General features: G+C 40.8%; 1 protein-coding gene across 5 annotated transcripts in view; it reads right to left on the reverse strand.

Annotated features, from left to right (window-relative positions):
• Positions 1–24,822, reverse strand: part of KANSL1 (KAT8 regulatory NSL complex subunit 1) — a 161,911-nt gene that overhangs the window by 105,957 nt on the left and 31,132 nt on the right. For all 5 annotated transcript variants that reach the window (XM_032236872.1, XM_032236871.1, XM_032236870.1 and 2 more), the window contains one exon: positions 22,358–23,732. In XM_032236872.1, the coding sequence (XP_032092763.1) occupies positions 22,358–23,649 (1,292 nt within the window). In that variant the 5' untranslated portion in view covers positions 23,650–23,732. The remainder of the gene's footprint in view (positions 1–22,357; positions 23,733–24,822) is intronic.

Below are 24,822 nucleotides of genomic sequence, written 5' to 3' on the forward strand. Positions count from 1 at the left end.
AAGGATTATAAATTTAGGACCACCTGCAACATCTTGAGAGATGTTTCATTATCATTGCACTTCTCCCTCAATTGATCACCAATATTGTTGCACTATACACCCAGAGTCCCAGAAAGTCTTCTAGATGAAGTCTTACTACTGTGTCATATAATGTGGATTATAAACTGCTATCAAAAATGGGTGGAATTGTATTTTTGCTGTACTTATTCCTTACATTGTAAGTGAATAGAATGATGGTAAATTGCAACTTGGGGAAAGTCTATGCTCCCTTGTAGCTCTCAAATTTCCTGTTTTCCAAACAAATTGCATATATACAATACTACAGTTGATATATTTGGAGGATAAGAGAAGAGGGATTATTATGAGCCCTGGTGATGCAGTGGTTAGACAGGCTAACTCTGGTCACAACCAGGAGTTCTACCCCGAGAAGCTCAAGATTGATATAGTCGTCCTTTGGAGGTCAGTAAAATAAGGACCCAGATATGTAATATGCTGAAGTTGTAAACAGCCCAGAGATTGCTGCAAAGCACCATGGGGTAGTATTTAAATCTAAGCGATATCATCATCATCATCATCATCATCATCTTAAAAGTTCTCGTTTGCATTGTTAGGCAGGTACATATAGCATTTTGAAATTACTCAGTATCCACAATAAAGGTAACTGCTATTTAATGAGATATCTCATTCCATATTTTGTACAGCATAAAATAAGTCAACTATGAATGTACAAAATTTACTGAAACATGCAGAATTTGATTACCTGAAAACCTTGACATTGTCCCCTCTCCCCAAAAGCCAAGTTTCAATTCTTATTACTACAATTCTTAAGATTGGAAGCATATAAGAACAGAACACTGAAGTATTAAAAATTTGATGAGTTGGGGGGGGGGAAATGTGCAAATCCAAGCCCCTCAAAGTGGCCAGAAAAAGTGAATGATTCCAAATATAGAATGATATCGAATTTTATTTGGGGAGAAAGAAGAAATAACCAAAACATACGTTGAAAAGATAACCACTTCAATACAGACATTTTTTTGCCCTAACTGTAATATTTTAAGTTTTTCTAACTTACTTGGCTATGTTCCATCAATCCTACCCATTGTGATCATGTAATAAAATTCTTTATTTTATTTGATATATTCTAAGATATATTCTTTTCTGAACACCAGATATTAAGTATATCCAGAAGAGCAGGAAGATACCTGGATCCAAACAGCAGTTTCTTCAAATAACTCCCCCCGCTTTTTTGGGTTTTTTTGCAAAGTGGGGGAGGGGAGAAATAGTCTGGCCACAAATAATTTCTCTGCACTTTTAGTATTTGCATAAAATAGAGAATATACAATATTATCAAAGTTTCAAGAGGTAAGTGCTTGCAAAGCAAAGTTAGAACTTGATGTGCCTAGAGGCCAGCAACTTTTATATAAAACAATTTTCCACAGAAATATAGATACATAGAAAATTGATAGGAGAAAAAGACCTAGTAGTCCATCAAAAGTCTGCCCTTTGGTTTGATTTGTTTTTTGTCTTCTTTTTAATAAATGTATTAATGTTTAATTATTTTTAATATTTGATTTATTTATTATTTTTTAACTTTAATTTTTGTTGGATGATGGCATATATTTTTCCCAAGCAGTTTAAACTCACATTGATGATTGACCCTCTATCTCTGCTGGAAGTTGGTTCCAAGATTCCTCTGCTCTTTCTAATATTATTTTTGAACTTTCCTCCTGTCAATCTAAGGTTATGTCCCAGTGTACTTGATTTTTGCTTAATATTGAAAATACTGTCTTCTATAACCTTATTCGCATCCTTAATATATTTAAAAGCTTCAACCATTATCATCCCTTTACTTTCTGTTTTCCAGTTCTGTACACACTCAGTTCCTCCAATCTATGAGGTTTTGTTCCTCGGATCTTGCACCATTTTGTTGCCACTCTGGACTCACTTATCAATATCTTTTTTTAAAATGTGGTCTCCAGAACTGGATACAGTGTTCCAAATGGGTCTGAGTAAAGCCATGTATAGTGGGATTAAGGACCTCCTTTTTATCTACAACATATTCTACTTTAAAAAAAAAACACTCACAACTTTCCAAGTTAATCAATTCAAAAAGATTACTTATCTCCCTTTCTCTGGTAGCAAATTAAAGAGAAGCATTATGGGATGTTTTTTCACTTTCACTCTCTTACACACACAAACTTATTTTTCCTTCTTTTACATGCTTATAATACACCAGTTAAATGCTCCAGGCACTGAATATCACATTAACAAAATTTATTCTTATGCTTCCCTAAAAGGAGAGACAGGTGTATGAAAGCAATCTCTGAAGTAAAAGCAGCAAACAGATTGATATTTGAGACATTTATTTTCCATCTGTTCCTGCTACACTACTAAACAGCATATAACTAGGAGGCTAATTATCAGACTGCCCACATGCACTAGTTTCTGAGGAACAGAAGTATGATACATGTGCATATCCAAGCACCAAATAATTATACTCCTAAGGCATCTAGATTTTTCCTGTGACTGATCAACATGCTTATTCGGCATTCTTCATTGACATCAAACTAGTATTTGTTATTTTCTGTTCTGATGCCACTTTTTATGCATGATTGAACTGTGCTACAACAGAAATGAAATAGTTCTTGAGAAAACTGTCATTTCAACTGCCTTCATGTGTACAGGACCTGTCCTCTACTACTTGGGCACCTCAAGAGAGTTAGTACAGGTAGTTCCAGGTTATGACCAAACTGGGAATGAAATTGCCATTGCAAAGCAAAGCAATTAAGAAAAACATCACATGACTATGCTACTAAATGATGGCAATCCAGATTATGGTCATTAAGCAAGAACTTCACCTTTCTCCTACTCTGAAACAATTGCCTCTGCGCCACCCTGCAATTGGCTGCTTATTCTGGTCTTCTTCCTCTGCTGCTGGCTAGAGATCCGGGTTTTTAGCAATGATGCAGCCCCAGGACATGCACAGCTACTTGTGGAATCTGCCAAAGGAAGCTTGCCAAATCCAGTCAGATAAGAAGATGCAGAATGGAGCCAGTAGAGAGCCCTGTCTTCTGCTACCAACATGAGGAATGGTAGTTTGCAGAGGTAGAAGAGGTAGCGATGATTCCCCAGGTGAAGAAGGCAGCTGTGCAGGAGGTGCTGTTTGGAATGGCAGCAAAACTGGAAAAAGCAGAGCTTCAGTGAGGGGTGGAGGCGACTCCAGCAACAACTGAGCCTACTTGCAAGCCTTCTCTTATTTGATCTAGGGCTGCTCCTGCAAAGTCTCCTGAAGAGCCACCAGCTTTTTGCAGGAACTGTCCTAAAAGTCTCTTAGAAAACTGGACTTCGGCACACTGGAATCTCCTATTTCTTTGCAGAAGCCTGCAGGCCTATTCTCTAGGTATGGTGGACAGAGGTCAGGGCAGTTTAAAGGATAGAAATATTGGGAGTAAGAAAGAAGTTGCTGGGCCTTTGGCAGACGGGGCTCTGCCACTCTGTTGCACTTGCCCTTAGTCTGGGCCCTTGCCCCACACCTGGATCCCTAACCAGCAGATAGTCACCAAGGAGAAGAGGGGCACGAAGTCAAGAAGGATAGGTGGCCAAAAGAGCAGAGATTGATGTGATATAGGTAGGTGGAGAGACATGAAGAAAGGCAGTTTGTACAGGATAGAAGAACCTGACTGGGAGATGCTGTGACTGATCGCAGCAGTGTGGGCTGGTCACCAAGCTCCCCAAAATGGATCACATGACCAAGGGGATACTGCAACAGCCAAAATGTTTATGATTGATCTTAACAACCATTTATTTAACACTAATATAATTTTAAAGTTGTTGAGCAAATTTTGATAGCCCAAGAACAATGTTGTACCACGTGTGATATTAAGAATGAAATAGCTACAATGACAAGTTGCATTCTTATGCTCTTTAATGAACCGTATAACATCTGGAACATAAGAAAAACATGTACCCCTTTTACAAGGGTACACTTCAGCTTTTACATGCTTGCTAAGAAAAATAAGAGTAATGTTTATATTTAATGACGTATTGATGAAAAGTACAATTTTTATATATGCAAAATTATGTTCACATAGTAAGAATGCCAATAGCAATAATTAATTCTCAGCTATCAAAAATTATTACAACATGCTGGAAGACAGAAGAATAATTGAGGAAAATGTGCTAGGATAATTAGAAAGACAAAAGCTCCAAGGTGTTTTAATTTTTATGTTTCAAAATTCTACAATATTAGCCACATAAAAGTAATTGTTTACTACAAGTAATGTTGCAGCATCCTCATAGTCACATGATCAAAATTCTGGCACTTGGCAACAAGCATCTATTTATAATGTTACAACATCCCATAGTCATATGATCACCAATTGCAATGTTCCCAGATGACTTCCAATAAGCAAAACTAATGAGGAAAGTTAGATTCACTAAAATGACTGTCCGATTCACTTAACTGTAATAATTAATTCACTTAACAAAAAAGGTCATAAAATTAGGCGCTAACAACTCTTAGCAACAAAAATTCTGGTCCCAATTGTGGTCTTAAGATGAGAACTACTTGTATTTTCATAACAAAGTAGCAAAAATACATGAGGCCACATTACAGCAGCAGGGTCTCCTGCACTATGCTGGAATCTGGTGATGATGTTAGGCCAAGGCAATCATTACAATCAGTTCACTCAGGTATTATTTTAAAAAGACAGAATGTAACCATGCTTAACAGCTATCTGGATATACACATTATTGCAAGGTAAAGACAAAATTAGGTAGTACTCCTTTAACAACATAAATTAGCATGAGAAATATTTTCGCTAAGCAATGTGATCATAACTTGAAAAAACACTTACTAGTGCTTGCTTAGCAATAAAAGTTCTGGCAATCCTAGGTGATATCATTAAATGAGGACAAAGAGAAAGTAAAGTGAGGACCTGATGTGGTCATGATTTGTGACTTCCTGCTGGCTTCCCACTGACACCATTTATGGGTAGTCAGCAGAAAATGATGCAAATTGCAATAACCATGGGCCCTCAATGGTGATAAATAAGAAGTCTTGTTCAGAAACATTTTAAATTTGAATGGTTGCTGAACATGGGTCATTTAACAAGGTGCACGGAAAATAGATAAACAAAAGTCATACTAAATATAAAACAACCTAATTTAGAGGCTTAGGACAAATATACGATCACCAAAATTCTTACAAAGCTGATGCTGGAGTTTGTCACCTAAAATGTTGGTATCAGTTCCTAATAAACTGAGGGCAGAACAGTTTGAAAATTTTCATCAAGCTCTCATTTAACAGGTTTATTTTTTTTTAAAAAAAAAGATTAAATAGGAAATCAGATATGATAATTTAGGTCCAATCAAATAAAACCAATTCAACAATAAATGAAACAGACTAATAAAAAGCTCGTCCAAAAATTATTTTAAATAATTTTAAATTTCTCCTGGTTCATAAAGGAATTTTTATTATTTCCTCGGCTTCTATAGCCCTTTAATTATAAATTAATTGTCTTCATTAAAAATAATTCAAATACATACCAAAGAAGCTTAAATTATTATATATCTGCAAAAGAAGATGCTAATAGCTCCAAATAGTTGAGCTTAAATATGGAACAGGAAAAAAATACCGGAAAAATATTTGGATCAACTAAACACACATGAAAATTGCATCTGGGAATTGGCTTTCGGGTTTTTTTAAGATATGATGGTAACTCTTACCAAAGTTGGAAGGTAAAAGGAAGACTTGCATTTCTTTTAGGATTTTATGTATTGATAGCACCAAGCATCATCCCCCTAGAGCCCCTTTTCCAAGAAGTAATGCCTCACGTTTTATTATTTTTAATTAGATATTTACGCTATCAAAAGATGAATAGATAAATCCCCACAATTTAATGAATATAAGGAATATGGCCACTGCTGTTCAACTCAGCCCAATGACTCAATATTTGCACAAGACACTGAGCTAGACAGTAGTTGCAAGAGCAAGAAAAAGAAATGCAGAATCCTATAACGAAGATATGATGGATTCCAGTTATATAAATTATCTTGTATCATGAATAAGGTAGTATTATGAAAGAGTGGAGATGGGAAGGCTAAAACCCCAAAGCTTCACATGTTATAATCTGAAGGAAAAGAAATATGCAAATTTGCTTGAAAATAATACAACACTGTATTATAGTTGTTGATTTACTACCACAATTGGGACCAGAATTTCCATTATCAATTGGTAAGGTTCAAAGAAAATCATCATAATTGGATCCAATTTTATAATCACTTTTGCCCCAGTCGTTAAACAAATCCTGCTTGTCCAATTGAGTTTACATGTTAGAAGTTGGCTGATGAGATTACAATCGCAACTGTATGACCCCCAAGTCGCTGCAACCATTGCAAATGCAAGCTGGCTGTCAAGTGCCTCAATTGTAATCAAAAGACCATGGGACAGTGTGACATTTAGAACAAGATGTAAATCACTTTTTCCAAGGCTATTGTAACTTTAAAGTGTGATTCAACAAATGGTCATAAGTCAAGGACTATTTTTTTTCTCTACATTTCAAAACACCGAGCAGGGGACCACATTCTTACCACTGGAACTCTGATAGGAAATCAAACAAACACAAGCCAATTTTTCTCTCTATGCCTCCAGACAGATCTAGACACAATTTGTGAAAACTCAACATGATGTGCACAATCATTAGGCGGGTATTTTGACCATATGATCATTTTATGCATATTTTCCACCTCCAAGCTGTATAAATTTGAATGCTTAATGTATATAAACATATTAGATGATGTATATTTGTGTAATGAGGGAGATCAACACCCTGTATCAATGGTGGTGAACCTGTGGCACGCAGAACCCTCTCTCTGGGCACGCATGCCATCGTCCCAGCTCTCAGGTTTGAGGTTTATTAACATTTTGGATTGACAGAGAGCACTGTAGTTGTTCAATAGTAAAATTAATCTTCCAAAATACAACTTACCTAGTAATTGCATAAATTCATCTGAATTTAAAGGCAACACAATACAGGCTTAAATACAACTAGATTGGAAATTAATCTAAAAATTTTAATATTATTACATTCAAATACTCTACTCTGCCTTTCATATGTTAGGACAGGGATGTCAAACTCAAGGGGTTGTATCTGGCCCACGGGGTGCTTAGATCTGGCCCATGGGGCAGCCCTGGAAACAGCAAGACTGCCTCTGCCAATGATAACAGAGCTGGGGAGGGCTGTGTGTGGCCCTCCTGAGCTCTATTTTCGCTGGCAGAGGGTTGTAAGATGCTGTTGCAGCCGAAAATGGAGCTCAGAAGCCCATTTTTGCTGGCAGAGTGGCCATCACAGTGACATCAATCTGGCCGCTTCCACCCTGGCCATGTCCACACCAGCCCCCCAATGTCAAATATAATCCTGATGCGGCCCTCAATGAAAACGATTTTGACACCTCTGAGTTAGAAGTAGAATTTAACAGGAAGAATAGCACAAAATGTCTGTGCAATTGAAGGAGTTAAAATTCTGACTAAAGGAGGAAAGTGCTCATATTACATCTGTGCAAGTGATGGCAATAGAAAAACACCACAGATAGTGGGAGGGGCTACAGCTGGGTTTATCAAAGCCTGATTGGTCCAAAGACGGAGGGAAATTTCTTTAATAGCAATAGCAATAGACTTATATACCGCTTCATAGGGCTTTCAGCCCTCTCTAAGCGGTTTACAGAGAGTCAGCATATTGCCCCCAACAATCCGGGTCCTCATTTTACCCACCTCGGAAGGATGGAAGGCTGAGTCAACCCTGAGCCGGTGAGATTTGAACCGCTGAACTGCTGATCTAGCAGTAGCCTGCAGTGCTGCATTTAACCACTGCGCCATCTCGGCTCTAAGTATTCTCCTTTCCCCTTTGGTTCCCAGTTTCTCTCAGTCTTTGGTCCAAGCACTGGTTTGGCTCCTACAGGGAAATTTGTGAGTTAGTGTTAGTTATTATAATTATTGACTTATTTGAATAATTTGGCTAATCCAAATTCCAAATTGTTGTCCTGCTGCCACGGAGTCAGTTTACTGTTTCATGAGGCAGTAGGAGCCTTTGCACTCCTCCTGTTTCTGGCCTTAAGGGAGTCTTGTTTGATCCCTGGGTTCATGGGGGTGACAGGCTCTCTCAGCAGCACCTGGGAGAGATCGGAGCTCTTCAAGGGCTCCAAACTGCTGCAAGTCTTAAAGCTGCGCCTTTAATTGCCTCAGGGCAGCTAACAGAAGAAGCCACGATTTCAAAGAGAATTGCTGCGGCTCTGAAAGAGCAGCAGCGGCTGGAAGACCACGTCGCAACATTTCAAATTGTGCTGCGGCTAGAGAAGTGAGCCGCGGCATCGGTAGACAAGCCGCAGCGCGAGAAACAGCTCTGCATGGCGCCAGTCAGACAAGCCTCTCAGCGAAGAGAGGCTTCGGGCGGCCATTCAAAGAGCAGCAGAGACTCAGGCAGCCATTTTGTATAGTGGCAGACGCTCCGGCTGGCATTTTATCCACCCACATGGAGGCAGCCATTGCGGAGGCCTCGTGAGCAGTTCCTAGCCCTGCTTCATGGTCAGCATCAAGACCGGCAGGACCTGATCTACTCGACAGTTCTGGCAGCTCCCATAAGGCCTAACTGAGACAAGCTTTGTCTAGGGCCTTTACCACTGCGTGGCGCACATGAGTTTCTGCCATGGCTTCCACAGGGCCTAGATCAGGGTAGGCCATGATGGAGACCAGCACTGAAGCCGGGGGGGGGGGGGGTGGGGGTGGCAGGACAGGACCAGGACAGCAGCCTCTAAACCGACTGCTAAGCAATGGCCATCCTGAGCCACTGTAAGGGATGAGCCTCAGGAGGCAAAGGCCCTGGAGAAGTGTATAGCTAGGGTGGAGAAACAAGCCCAGACTACCAGACCCATCTCCGCTAGCAGGTCAAGGTCTTCAGTTCACCCCAACTTTCCCCCTAGAGGCTTCAGTCCTTCCTCTCCTTCTATCTCATCTGCTAGACCTGTTAAGACAGCCCAGACTGGTTTCCCCTTCTCCCCATTGTTTCCCCTTCTCCCCCAATCTCTCCACCTAGAGGAGGGATAATATGGATCCCTTGGAAGGGGGCTCTCGAGACTTTCTGCCATCTGCTAACCTGGCTCCACAGGGACCTTCAGTAGCAAGGCCCTCTGAGGAGGATCTGGAGGATTTGGATCTCCTACCTGAGAGCATTGGGAGACTCATTTCTTCTGCTATCACCAAGGGGATTGCTTCGGGCCTATCCCAAAGGGAATGCTTGCCCCAAGAGGAAAGGAGACGCCAGGTTGCTTCCCAGCGTCATAGGTCACCTTCTATCTCGCATAGGCATAACCAAGATAGGGCTCCTTCCCCATCGGGGGAAGGTTCGATTCTGGGGGAGGATACCCACCAAGATATGGGGTTGTCTGAGGACGAGGAGGCAGTTCCTCCTGACCCCTGGCCTTTCCTCGCCTTTTTTCGCCATTTCAACATCAATGCATGAACAACTCCCTGAGGAGTTCCGTCCTGGCGGGGGATAGAGGGCAGGTCATTCTCCCTAATTTTTGTCCAGCTCCCTCACATTAGAGAGAACGCTTTTGGCATCGGCTAGATGTCCAGCGCGCGTTACACATTTATCTCAGGTGCACGTCGTCGATCCGCCATTCTGAGGCCCTTTTTATATCCTTCAGCCTGGCTCCCTAGGGGCCAGGGTTTTTTCCACCACAATTGGTAGATGGCTCCGGCAAGCCATCACTCTTGCTTATCAGGCATCAGGTCAAACTCCCCCGTCAGGGATCACGGCCGACTCCAATCGGAGTACTGCCACTATGGCGGCCTGGGCCACCAGGGCTCCGTTCAAAGATATTTGTCGGGCCTCCCCGACTTCCTTTATCCATCACTATCGACTGGATAGTTTCACATCAGTGAAGGTGTCCTGCAACAAGGGGCGACCGCACCTTCCCTGGATCTTAATTCCCTCCCTGGGACCTAGCTTGGGTACGTACCAGCTGTAGCACCTCCCACCATCTCTGCCGGAAAAGCAACATTGGTCCTTACCAAAATGTCTCTTTTCGGCAGGATGGTGGGAGGGGCTACATCCCTCCCTAGTTTGCTATTCGTACTTAGTCAGGAGAGGGAAGGGCAGTTGGGTGGTTGGTCGTGTTTCTTTGCTTGTTGTGTCTTGCAGTTGCTCCATTCAACCTCAAGGAAACGGGGAGCCAAAGGGGAAAGGAGGATACTTAAAGAAATTTCCCTCAGTCTTTGGACCAATAGGCTTTGATAAACCCAGCTGCAGCTTCTCCCACCATTCTGCCGAAAAGAGACATTCAGGTAAGGACCAACGTTCCTTCATCTCCACCATCTCTGTGGGTGCTTTTCTCAATACTAAAATACTTTCTCAAGAAATTGTCAGAAAGATGATGAAGTGGTTACTTTCTGCAAACATCACAGATTGAATATACAATAAATGTTATGGATAAAAATCAGTCCTTTTAACTCCAAATTGGATGACACTTAGTCCTAGATTTTGCTAATGTTTTGCTATTTTATAAACCGTAAACAATTCTTGGTCAGTAAAATTTAATGTTTTCACTGTTCTCTCAAGTTGGCATCATTAAATCTACAAGGGCAAAAATGGAGAACTGATATATAAAAAAGTAAAAGTTCCAGGTATTCTTAAAGAAGTACCATATTTTTCGGACTATAAGACATACCAGAGTATAAGACGCATGATTTTAAAGAGGTAAATTAAAAAAAAAAAGTTTTTGCACACTGCAGGTGTCAGGCTAATTTTGGATGATATTTGTAATGCTGACAGCAGGCCTCCCAAACCGTCTGCACGCTATGTTTTTTGCAAAAGAGAGAGAGAGAGAGAGAGAGAGAGAGAGAGAGAGAGAGAGAGAGAGAGAGAGAATGCAGCGCTTTGGGAGGCTTGCAGAGTACTCCAAGGGTATTGGGGGGGGGGCAAAACGAGCATAAACAGTCCATTTTTTGCTCACTTTTGCTCTTCCCAGCATTCAGGAGCACTTTGCAACCTCCCAAACCCTCTGCACATCCATTTTTGCAAAGGGGGCTGGGTTTCGGTAGGCCAAATATGTTGTATTCAGTGTATAAGATCACCCAGATTTTCATCCTCTTTTGGGGGGAGAAAGGTACGTCTTATACTCTAAAAAATATGGGAATTATGAAATCTCTCTTAAGAAAACACCTAAGATTTGAGAAGCATTTAAATATGCAACTCTTGGCACATCAATAAAAAGCCAAGTAAAGTACCTGGGCTCAAAAGAGTGCCCAAATCTACTCAAGTGAGTCTATCAATTAATTCAACTATAAGGTCCATTAGTATGTTTGAATGGAAGACATTGATCTATTCAGTCACCTACATCCCATTCATACTGCTACAATAATCATTTTCACTCTTATTTAAATTGTTTACATTCTTACCTTAAATATTCAACTGGATAGTAATGATAAGAGATCTTTTCCATGAAATTATTTATTGTATAACTGATATTAAAAATACAAAATAAATCCCAACCTTTTAGATCTTAAAGGAATATTAGTTATACCTCACTATTCAAACAAAATCATACTGAATCATTCCTCCCATTAAGCCACTGTTTATTTTAATTATAAGCTGAAACACTACAATGGCTGCATTACATTAAACTATTACACTTAGTCCTAACTTAGCAAGTGCCTCATATAGCAACCATTCAGTTACAATGGTGATGAAAAAGTAAATTTGCAACCAATCCTTGCATTTATGAACAATATGTCTGTAATAAGTCTGTAAAGCAAAGAAAACTCGATCATAACCACAATCAGTTTCACTTAGCAACCCTTTTGCTTAACAAATTGCCAGTCCCAATTGTGGTTGCAAAATGAGGACTACCAGTATAATAACCATACTTATTGAATTGAACAAATACGCTATATCAGAAACAAGACACTTTAACATTGATGCATAATTATAAACCACCACCACCCCAATAGAAGAAAAGAGTTTATTAGTGAAAACAATGATATATAACTTTTGTGGCTTTAAATTAGGATTGGTGGTGAAGTAAACAAAAAAGATTTAAGAACCAGAAATGTAAATCAAAACATTTTTTATACTTTCTTCAAATTAGCAGCCAAAAAGTAGTGCTTTAGTGAAGTCGAAAAATAGCTTTCCTCCTTAATGTTCAGGAAGTCAACCAGCAATCCTAGCTTGATTTATTAGAAGACAATATGCTTTTATTGTCACCTCAAAATTAGAAAATAAATTAGAAAAATGACCATCCAGCATGGGTAGAGGAAATGATTTGTGCTGCAAGAAAGCTTTTCTGGAAAATTACTTCCTAATAATCAGGATACAATTATTCTATAACTAGACCAGCCAACTCAAAATAGTATATTTCTGCCTGCATCTGCAATTCTACAAAGAAAAAAACAGATGCGCTTTCTGTTCTTATGTATTAATACTTGACAGAATAGTGATTGAACAGTGATTCAAGGGTTAAAGATGGTCCTTGCTTGAAGCTGATGAAATGTACATCTAATAATGAAATATATAGGCCCAGGAGCAGATAAGACAAAAGAGTCAAGCTAAAAACAAGGTTTTCAACAACAGCAAACAATTTTCAATAAACCCTTTAGAATCATTTCCTAACACATCTTACAGCATTATGTTACAAATATAAATTAGGAAAAATATACCTTACCAACTATAGTTTATCAATACTTGAAATAATCTGAGTATGACTTCCATGTTTCAATGTACAGCTAAATCAGAGTTATGGCGAAGGAAAAAGCAATAGTTGGCTTTTTCCAATTTCCAACAACTCAATTCTATCATTCATAACCCCAAGGTCATATGACTGCACATTTAGGATCATTCTCAGTATCCTGCAGTCACACAATTGTGTTTGTTTTTTTCTGAAAATCAAAACCGTGCTATAGCAAGCAATGGGCTCATTTAACTACCATGGCATTTTTTTGTTTTATGACCACCATGTTTATTTAACAATTGCCACATAATAAGTCATACAACTATGTTGACTCCATGAAGCAACCCAATTTACAACTATCACAAATAGGACTATAGCAAACAAATTACATTATGGTTATTTATTCAGGACTAGCTGTAAGTCAAACCAGCAAAAACCCTCACTTATGACTTGTAATCCAAAATATGAGAATGCCATGATTCTATGCCACATTTAAATAAATTCTACTGGACTCAATAATGATTTTGAGACTGTTATTCAAGTACTGTTTTACAAAACAAGACATAGCAAGACAAGCATTGCAAACAAAAATGAAAATTAGCATTATCAGATAAATTTACTGATAGGGATATTGGTCTTACCCGATATACTCCTTCTCGATGTGCTGAGAGAGAATGGGTTGACCTCATCTGCTAATTGATTGGACTGAGTCTGCCAGAGCTGTGAGGACACGCATCTGTTGCAACAGTCTCCAGCTTTTAAGTGAAAGACTTGACATGTCTTGTTCTAGGTTCTTTACCCTGGACACAGGACCAGACAGTCTCCAGGGTGGAGCTGGATTTTCTCTCAGCACACTGAGAAGGACCGTATAAGACCAATGTCCTTTCTTCATTGTGCTGATGAGAATCCAAGAATGGGACATAACAAAGCTGGCTTGTCCTATGGATGGGCTGCAGTCTAGTTCTGAGTTCCTGATTCTGTATGTATCCTCTGGAGGACTCGCCTGTCAAAGGCAGCTTCAGCCAAAGCGAAGGCATCCAGCTTATGCCTAATAAAAGAGGACCGAGGACCATATCGCTGCTCGACAAACCTCCTCAATAGAGGCCTGCGTTGCCCATGCTGCTGTTGTGGCTGCACACCTGGTGGAATGGGCTGTCATCTGCCAAGGCAACAGACATGCCTGGAGTTCACAAGCCTTGGCGATGCACATCCAAATCCATCAGCCCACAGTTGTTGATGTGACCTTCTCACCCAGCATTGAGGGCTGAAAGGACACAAACAGAGACTCTGTTCTCCTGAAAGAGGAAGTCCTCATTGTAAATGCAGAGAGCCTTCCTAATGTCCAAGATGTGCCACTTTTTTTCCAAAGTGTAGGTAGGGTCCAGGCAGACGTTCAGCAGTATTAGACCCTGGGGCCTATGGAACCGGAATTCACCTTGGGAACAAAGGAGCAAGACCACCCTATACAGATTCCTTCCTCAAAGAAAGGGATGCTAGTTCTGAAATTCACCTTGTCGATGTAATGGTCACAAAGAATGGCACTTTACAGGTAAGGAAACACAGGCTGGCCTATTTTAGTGACTCCAAGGGGACCCCGGTGACAGAGTGCAAGACCTTAGATAGGTCCCAGGTAAGGTACCTATGCACCACCATGGGCGTCAAACTGGTTGTGCCCCTTATGAATCTACGCACATGGAATGTTGCATGAGAGATTACAGCACCCACACACCAATATCGAGGACAGCCGCTGGATGGTATTGGGGAATAGCCCTTTATCCAGACCTTCCTGGAGGAATTCCAGGATCTGGTCCACTAACACAGCAATGGGAGTAAGGTCCGCCCAGGCACACCAACCGCAAAAGGCCTTCCACGTGGCTTTGTAGATTCAATTGGTGGAAGGCCTCCTAGAGGCCTTTATTGTCTGAATCACCCTGGAGGAAAAATTGTCCCCACTCAAGTGCCAGGCAGTTAGTTGGAGCCACTGTGGTTCCGGATGGACCAAGGCCCCCTGGCTAAAGGAGATTTTGTTGTGAGGAATCCTCCATGGCTGAGCTACCAACAGGTTGACCGGGTCGGCAAAGCATGGTCTTATGGGCCAACGTGGGGCCAGGAGCAAGATCTCCACCTCCTCCACCAGCACCTTCCTGATCACCTTTGGTATAAGGGGAAGAGGAGGGAAGGCATACAGTAGCCCTGGGAGCCAAGGACTGGGGAGTGCATCGACCCCCTCCATCCTCAGTGCCGCAAACCTAGTGAAGAACATGGGTAGCTGGCTGTTGGCTGGGGTGGCAAACAGGTCCACGACCGGGAGGCCAAATTGGTCCATTAGTTCCCGGAACAGGGTCAGATATAGGCATCACTCCACGCAGTCAATTGAGTCTGTGCTGAGCCAGTCTGCCTGCACATTTGTCTCTCCAGAAATATGTTCTGCCCTGATAGACAGAAGGTATTTCTCTGCCAGAGGCCCAGTTGGCAGCCATGTTGTCCATCAATATCAGAATATATCTGCCTGAGAACGCTTCCTGGAACTGCCTGAAGGCCAGGTGGATTGCCCTGAGCTCCAGCCAATTGATATTGTGGCCCCACTGCCCCTGGGCTATCAAGGGACTGGCGATCCCTCTCCCCAACCAAAGAGGCTGGCATCAGTCATGATGGTCAGGCTCCCTGAAGAGAGCAGCCTCTGGTGATGGCCTGGGACATACACCAATTGAAGGACTGGATCACCTCTTGCGGGACACGGATCATGGCTGGCGAGTTGCTCCTGCCGGACCTTTGATAAGGAAGGTGAAACTACTGCAGGCATCTGGCATGCAGGCATGCCCAAGGGACGATGGAAATACATGACACCATCCTACGCAGGAGCTGCAATAGAAGGACCAGTGGCACTGTTCATTCCTTCTTGACACGATCTGCCAAAGCCTTTAGGCAGGTCTGTCGCTCCTGGGAGAGATAGACCTTGCATGACACTATGTCTACGACGGCTCCTAAGTGGAGCAGGTAGTTTGTCGGTAACAAGTGGCTCTTGTCGACATTTATTGAAAACCCATGGTGTTGGGAGTACCTGGATTGTGACCTGCAGGTCCTCTCTCACCTGGGGGCCAGAGGAGGACTGTATCAGAATGTTGTCCAGGTAATACTGGACATGCACGGGAAGAGTCCAGAAATGTGCTGCCAACACAGCAGCCAGCAGTTTCATAAATGCCCTTCGCGCTGACAATAGGCCGAATGACAGAGCCTTGTACTGGAAGTGGCAGCCAGCGTACTGGAATCGGAGATATTGCCAATGTGAGGGCAAGATGGACATGCAGATAGACCTCCATCAGATCTATGGATGTGAGGAAGTCGCCCTCTCGAATGCTCTCAGGTATGGACTGGAGAGACTGCATCTTGAACTGCCTGTAGATTAGGTGGTTGTTCAGACTCTTCAGATCCCGAATTGCTCTTTACCCACCCGAAGCCTTGGGGATTACAAAAAAATAAAAAATAAATGGAATAGAATCCCTGCCCTGTTGGGTCCTCTGGAACCTGTCGGATTGCCTGATTGTCCAACAAGTGTTGTATTGCTGTTTATATGAAGACCCTTTTTGATTTGTCTCTTGAGACTGGGCAACAAATAAAGAACCTCGGGAGTATAGAGAGAAATTTGAGGTAGAGACCTGACCTCACTGTCTCTATGACTGAGGCTTTCAATGTAATCTCCTCCCATCGATGTGTAAAGAGGGCCAGGTGACCCCTGATAGGAGGGTCACTTGAGAGCAATGAAAATCAATCACAGGCAAATTCTTCTACATTTCAGAACATACAATAGAATAAACAAGATATTTTTAGATGCTGAATTTAATTCAATTCAATCTCTGAACACATCTACTTCACAAATAATGTATTATGATTTAACATGTTATGTGATACTAGTCTAGTGCAGAGATTTTGAAAAAAACAGAATGTATGGTTTATTTAATAAATTATACATAGACCATACATTAAGAATATGTATCAACATTAAGCCTTTATAGGGGGACTGTCTGAAAATATTATATACATTACTATTAAGAACTAGTTTCAGCTAAATGTGACTTAATCTTTACCCTAAGAGAACCACCAAGAGATAGATTTCACTCCTTCACATAACTCCTCATGTTAACTTTAATTACACAGTACACCTACTTCATCAAAGATCTATATCCAGGAAAGTGGATGAATGGAAGAGCAGGGCTACACAGGAATGTTAAAGAGTACACACTTTTCCTAGAGAGACTTAACACTTCTATTAGCCCACCACACATTTTCAGAATCTGGAAAGTTTATTTTCTGGTCCTGAATTGTCTTGGGACAAGCCATGGGAGGCTAAATGGTATATGAAGGAGACTAGAGCCAAAATTAGAAGAAAAAAATATATTCTCTCCTTACCATCCATTGTATACTTTTTCTGAAGTGTTAATTCTTCTATCTAAATTAATTACTTGATTGGGGTATTGTTGGACCAGCAGTCACTTGGGAGCGACGAAAGGGCTGACTTTCTCGCCCATGAAAAGGCCGCTTGGCCTGAAATTGTGTGTTCCTTCCCAACCGATCCTGCTGCTGCTCCTGTCTGGGGATGTAGGGTCTCAGGGAGCATCGAAATCCTACCCCAGCGTCCGCTGCCCAAAAGGAGGGATGGTGAAAATAAGGTGAAGGGCGATAATTGCTTCGCCTAGAGAAGGATGGCATGGTTTTTCTTTTGTCTCTAGATTCCCACAAGATGGAGTCCAACGAATCCCCAAATAACTTCTCCCCTCGGAAAGGGACCAAGGCCAGCCTCCACTTGTGCCAAGTGTCCGCCTGCCATTGACGAAGCCAGAGAAGGCGACTCACTGCCACTGAAGAAGCTATGGCTTTGGAGGCAAATCTAGCTTAAGCATGGCGTCAGCAGAGAACGGAGCTGCTGCCACAAGTTTGTTAATGTCTTAGTCTGCGCGTCCCCTGCCGGGATCCTCTCTTACATCTGGCAAAGTCAGAGTAAGGAGGCCCTGTTGAAAAATGAGGCAGCTGTGGATGCCTTGACCATCCAGGCGGCTGCCTGATGGGCCCTCCGAAGCATCTGATCTACCCTCTTGTCTGCCTTCAAGGTTTCCTCGGGATCGCCAGGCATGGCAGAAGAGGGTTGCTACCGGGACATCCACTGTTGGCATTTCGAGTGGCCTGGTGAGCTCTGGGCCCACGTTATAAAACCTCCTGCCAGAAAAGGACGAGTTGGGGCCTGTCCCAGGTGAGGCCCAAATCTGGAGTCAACTGTTTGGGAGATGATGTCCCTTTGTTCTGCTGTGAAGAATCCAATAATTTTACCTCAACAAATGGGAGTAATTTGTGACACATTTGTCCTACTCTTTCCAAAGTGTTAAGCTTGACTATTTGAATTAATTCCTTGATTGGGGTATTGCTTGTTTCTTGATTGTTAGTGTAAGTATTAGTATTAATCTCTGCTTATCTGGATGTTGATTGCTGCCGGGAAGGCTTTTTTGTTTCCTTTTTTGATTTTTGATTGTCTCTTTTGACTGTAGATGTTGTTTACCTCCATGTGCCGGTTGAAGGTTGATTTATCTAAGTACCAGGCTTCCAGAAAATTCTCTGGCATGTTTTGGACTTGGTTTGATTTAGGACGCTCCATTTCCCAACAGAAACTATGATAAAATCTGTCCATGCCTTGTAAAATTAAAGAATTTTCCACGTTTTGTGAAATTATTTTTTAAAATCACATCTTCTAATGGCTAGTTGATGTTTATGGACACAACCCACTACTATTCCACCTATTTTTTCTATGTAGTGGCTGTTAGTCCTTATAGTGAATATTATAGATGATTCCTGGTTTTTTTTTTAAATAGTTTATTGATGTTTTTCTGAGATGTCTTAGATTCTAACACCTAGTTTGATAATGAAACATTTGCAAGATAACCATCAAGCTCAGAGAGCTCCAAGGATCCCACTTGGGACCCACCTAAGACCCCCAACTGTGTGAAGAGATCCATCTCCTGGCTGTGTTCATGATCGTTGTATTTCATGTTTTAATATTTTCTGTCCAGAATTACCTTGAGATGAGTAGCTACACAAACTGATTGAATAAATAAAACTTACAACTCTTTTTAAAATGTTTGCAATACCAAACTAATTACAAATAATATATATGAGTTGTTTATAAAAGTCTTCAATCAAACCAGTCAGATGAAAACAAATCGATAATTGGATGCTTGTGCTGAGAATTTAACAACCCTCCGTTCTAAATGCCAATAAAAATAATTAGTATGTATGCTTGATGCATATATTTCAGTGAAAAAAAGAGGAAAATTAAAATGGAAAGCCCTAATGCTCCTGAGTACTTACCAAAGAAAAGATCCTTTGGTCTCTCCTAGATTCCATGGCCTCTCTTGATATATTTTTTATTCTTGTAAATTAAAATTAAATTAAAATAGGTAGCAAAGCAATCTCAAGCATCATATTTATTAAGAATCCTTCTGAATCCCACATGGTCCACATGCATTCTTTTTCGTTTTGGCAAAAAACAGGCATATTTTTGGGCTCCCTCCACATGTCGTGTTTTTGCCTTCCCCAGCCACCAGAAGCACTCTGCAGGCCAAAGATGGGCACATTTTTGGCAAAAATGGGCCATGTAGAGCACACTGCAGAGTGCTTCTGGGAGCCAAGGAGAGCAAAAACTATTTTGTTTCTAGTTTTCCTCCTATAAATTTAGGTCCATCTTATAGTCTGAAAAAGACATATTTTAAATGTACTTTAAAGACATCTACCATATTTTTCGGAGTGTAAGAGCAACCTTAGTTTTAGGGAAGAAAATGAGAAGAAAAATTCTGCCCCTGCCTACCAGCATCCATGGTATTCAGCTGGCTAACCTCCTGTCAAGTGTGTGAGAGTTCATGATGATCTGCCAATTAATAGGCATAGCAACTAAGTCAGCCAGTGAGGGCTATTTTGACTCTAAAACAGTATTTGCTACATGAACAACAAGGAGACATGAAGGAGCCTGGCTTAGCTGAGGACTGAAAGTGAAACTGATTGTGTTTTGCTTGTATTTCCTGCTACCTTAGAAAACCTGCTTTTGACATTGTATTGTATATTATTATTATTTTGAATCCTGCTGAACCAATTACTTGTGTGTGCTTTCTGAATGTGATTGCTGCAAACTCTGACCAAGCAGGTCAGCTTTATCGCTTATTGCAGCCTGATTCAGCACCACTGACGGATGGATTGGCCTGCTGGAATACCTCCAATCAGCTGTTCCAGGCTGCAGGGATTTTCAGACTGCTTCCATGCCTCTTGTTTTTGGCCTCTGGTGGGGGGGGGGGTGTTTACATTTAGTGTATATAATGCCCCCAAATTTTCACCTTTTTGGGGGGAGGAGAAGGTGCATCTTATACTCCAAAAAATACGGTAACAGGGATCAGGCAGGTACAACTGAAAATAAGTTACATAAAATCAAAATTGTGGCCGAAAATGGGGGGGAAAAATTCTTTGTAAGAGACATACTCTTTTATTTTAGCCAATTACTGTATTTTAATGCTATGTTTAAAGCAAATTTTGATCTGAAGTGAATCTGGTCTTTGCTCAATGATTCCTGAAAACAAGCATACGGGGAGGCCCATTAATTGAGCACATTAAAAATACAGGGTCACACTCAAATAAAATAAATTAAATTTTTTATCTCAAAGAATAAAAAAGAAAGCACAGTAAAATTATACAAGTCTATTATTAATTTGGTTATCAAAATGTTTACTTATTAACAGAAAGAGGCACAGGTCTCCGGGTTAGACAGGAAATTGACTCTGAGGGCAGTTGAACTATTCCCATATAAATCCTTCCTTTCAGTGTTATACATGGCTCGGAGACAATCATATTGTACCAAATACTGAAAATAAAAGGGTATGCACATGTGAACAATCAAGTTGCATCTCATTTAAATACAATAAGCATATTGCAATTCTACAGGTAGCATGAAATTACGTTCAGTTTGAAAACTAGGATTTAATGTATACCTAAATATGTGCATGTGGACTGAAATTCATGTCAATTAAAATTTTCAACCTAACACTTATGACAGTTTAAATCATATTAAGGTGACTTATAATACCATCACATTGTGACTATATTATTCCTTTATAACAATAAGGATTTCTAGATCTCTGTGCATGTATATAGTTTTTCCTACAAGGCACAGCTTGTAGCATCAGAGGCTTCTTTCTGACCAACACTGCACAACTATCTCACTATCTAAGCTGCCCAGGAGCGGGCTTGCTGCCGGCATTACTGCCGGTTCAGTGCGCAAATTTTTTTGCTCCGCATGGGTGCACATTTGGATCTGAAAAATATTGTGCATGCACAAAACATTAAAAGGGGAAAAATATATTTCTGCAATAAAAATTGTTCTGTGCATGCACAGAATCAAGATGGCAGCGTCGTGGGAGAACCGGTTCCAGGGCATGGCAGGCCTGAGTCGCTGCTGGTTCCAGGAACCCAGGCTGCCAAGTTACTATCTATTCAGCCAAACTGGTAGGAACCCACTTCTGAAGCTTCTATATTTTGTAGTTTTAACTGGTGAATTCTGGAGCTACAGCAAATTTTTAAAAAGGAAATGCAGAATCCTATAGGTCTGATGCCACCCATTCCTAATGGAACTTTTTAGGATTTTATTTTTTGCCATCTCTCTTAAAATCACAGAAGAAGGTCTAGATATTTTTCAGTACATAAATAATGCACACCTAAGGGCAGATTAGTTCTCATAGTCCCTGTAACTTTCCACTAGCCACTCCTCCAATTAGGTTGTGACAAGACAAACATAAAAGCAAGAGTACAGCTTTTAAAAATCTATCTGCTGTTCTATTCACATTCAAATGTATTATGGTACTTACTGTGGCTGATCCAGAGCTTTGATATTTACTAACCTGACTGAAGGGTTATAATAATGCTTATCATCAGACATCTTTGAAGCCATTACATGAGATAAGTACCATATGGCCCTCTATTTACAGATTCATTAGTGGGGAGGGAACCCCAAACCTAACTTATTTAACTTCACCTTGTTAATGCAATAGTCTGTACGTTTTGTGTTGGTTTTAGTCCTGCCTCTCAAATTTTTCTTTTACTTTTTTTTACCAAGGCAATTTATCACGTTTTCTCCCTTTCCTGCATGGCCTATCTTTTCTATTTCCACACAAAAAGTATCGTGAATATTTGAACCTCTTGCTAATTATTTATCAAATACAACAATAGGTCATTAGGACATTATTGAACATTCATGTGTTATTTAACATGCCAAACAATGATCTCAATATTGTATCACCTCATATGTTTATATATGTGTGTGTGTGTGTGTGTGTGTGTGTGTGTGTGTGTGTGTGTGTGTATTCACACATATACATACACATACACACATACACACATACATACATACAATGTTCAGGAGTCAGATCCTGGTAACCCGCTGCCCACCTCACCCAATCAATCCAAACCATTATCTTCAAATTGTCTTATGTTAACTGACACTATTGCAACCTGGAAATAAAAAAATATTTGTACAGCATCGCATACCCATCTCTGTTAAGATACTCACAGAAGCTTAGATTTAAAGAGAATAACACTTGATGTTACTCACAGGGGCACATGGTACTGTTCTGTGTCTGCTTTGGTCAGTTCCTCTTCTTCAATATCAGATTCTCCACCTGAGCTGCTGTCTGTGGCATCAGAATCAAATGCTTGCTCACAAGAGCGCAGGTTAGCCATTCCACTGGCAGTAAACCTTTCTAGTTCTTCTGAGATACAGTTACTTTTTAGGAAGTTGCTCAATCCTTCCGAGGTACTTGTCTCATTTGTAGTTTTTCTTAGAGCTGTGTCTGCCTTGCGGGTCAGCATTAGCTGACTCCGGTGTCTCAAGGAGTCCAAAGCAGGCAACTTGCTTAGCGTTTTCTGTAAAAATCCACCAAGCTGTTGCTGAATGTGTCGCTCTACCTGCTTGGCCTGTACCACCTGCAGCCGCTTTTGCAGTCTGCGAGCACGATTCTCAATGTCTGCCTGCCTCCGCAATAGCACCTTTGTCCTCATAGCTGAATCTAGGGCGCTAAAGGAACTGTTTGGCTGAGAGGTCTTCTGTTCCTCTGGCTTACTGCTTCCCAGCTCAGAACAAACAGGCATTCCTGATACCAAAAGCAATTGGTTCTCCCCACCCCCTTCGAGTCCACATTGCTGCTCTGGGGAACTGTGGCCATGTTTATTTGCCATGCCATTATTGCTAAGTGGGGCACAATGCTCTGCGTCCAGTAGAGTGCAATTGCTCAAACTAGATTTCAGGTCCTCCAAATTAGAACCCTCAGGTCTATCTGAATCTACTTCCTGGAGAGTCATAGAAGAAGGTGCACTCTTCCCACCATTAAGTGAAACAGAACTTTCATGGTCAGAACTATTATTTTTAGCTAATTTTTTAGCCAAACCATTGACAGGTGTTTGTGGCAAAGGTGTCTGATTACTTGTACTCATGGTTTTTAGATTTTCCAAGGAAATCTCCAACACTGGTGGCCGTCCCAACAGATCACTAGTTTTCAAGAAAGGACGAGTCAATAGAGAATGAGATTTAAGGACTGTCTGCTTGTTGAAGACCCCTTGCAGTTTCAAGGACTCCTTTGGAGGAACAGCTGTTACATCTGAACAGAGATAAGATGCAACCAATGGCTGCAGCTTTCCCAGATCTTCTTTTGTAGAATTATTTCGGAAATCTAGACTAGAATCCTCAGCTTTTCTTTTGGTGACGTTACTGGCAATAAGGATGTTGTTGGCGTTGCCGTTTTTCTCAGCACTGCCAGGGGACAGGGAAGAGGATGGGGGAGCCAGTTTGAACCGGATGTGATGAGCTTCAGTTGCTGCGTCAGTGAGAGCGGGCGCCATAGTAGCCATTCAGCACAGAAAGTTGGGACGTCCAGCCTCTCCCGTTGCAGAGGCCAGCTCTGCTGTGTTTTTCTGCCGCACCAAAGGGCAGCCTAATAAAAAAAAAAGTTATAATTTAGAAATGCTGAATGGGCAAAAGAGAAATAATAAGTTATTTGTATATACATTTTTATCAGATACAGAAGTCTACCAGTATATACATCTGTTCATCAGACACAATGGATAATTTTCTATCCAAATTAGTCAGTATAATATCCAATGAAGAGGTATACAGCAGAACATGAAAATCTTCTGTAATGCCAAAATGGTGAAAAAACCGAAGGATTTGAAGCAGAAACTAAGATGAAATCAAAACAAGGGATAAGCATCAAATGTTGGACAAGTTTAGTAAGAAAGCTTTCTTCACTTGATGGTGCCCTTCAAGTGGCTTTTTCACTTTGTTGCTAGAAAATGTGAAAGGTTAAAGGAAAACTGTGTTTTCCAAACAACTGAAAAATATACAATATGAAAAACAGGTTCTGAATAAAATAGAAAACAAAGCTGCATATGAGAGCCACTGTATTATACAGGTAGTCCTTAACTTACGACCACAATTGAGCACAAAATTTTGGTTGCTAAGTGAGACATTTGTTAAGTGAGTTTTGCCACATTTTACAACTTTTCTTGCCATAGTTGTTAAGTGGATCACTGCAATTGTTAAGTTAGCAACACGGGTTATTCAGTGAATCTAACTTCCTTCTTGGCTTTGCTTATCAGGTGGTGGCGAAAAGGGATCACATGACCCCATGAGACAGCAACCATCATAAATATGAGTCAGCTGCCAAGCATCCAAATTTTGATCATATAACACGGGGATGCTACAATGGTCTTAAGTGTGAAAAACCAACATAAGCCACATTTTTCAGTGCCATTGCAACTTTGAATAGTCACTAATGAACTGTTGTAAGTCAAGGAATACCTGCAATGGTTAAGATGCTGGAGAAAGGACAGAAAAACAGGGTTCAAGCCTAAGATCAACTATGAAAACTTTCCAGATGACTTCAAGAAATCACTTTCTCTAAGCCCCTATCTTAATCACACAATAGTTACTGTGAGAAAGAACTAGTGGCAATGGTATGTATATCATCTTCAACTATTCCCTGACGATTGGAAAAATATCAAGCTAACAAGTGAAATATATTT

Source organism: Thamnophis elegans, chromosome Z (genome assembly GCF_009769535.1).
Source record: "Thamnophis elegans isolate rThaEle1 chromosome Z, rThaEle1.pri, whole genome shotgun sequence".
NCBI classification, from domain to species: Eukaryota; Metazoa; Chordata; class Lepidosauria; order Squamata; family Colubridae; genus Thamnophis; species Thamnophis elegans.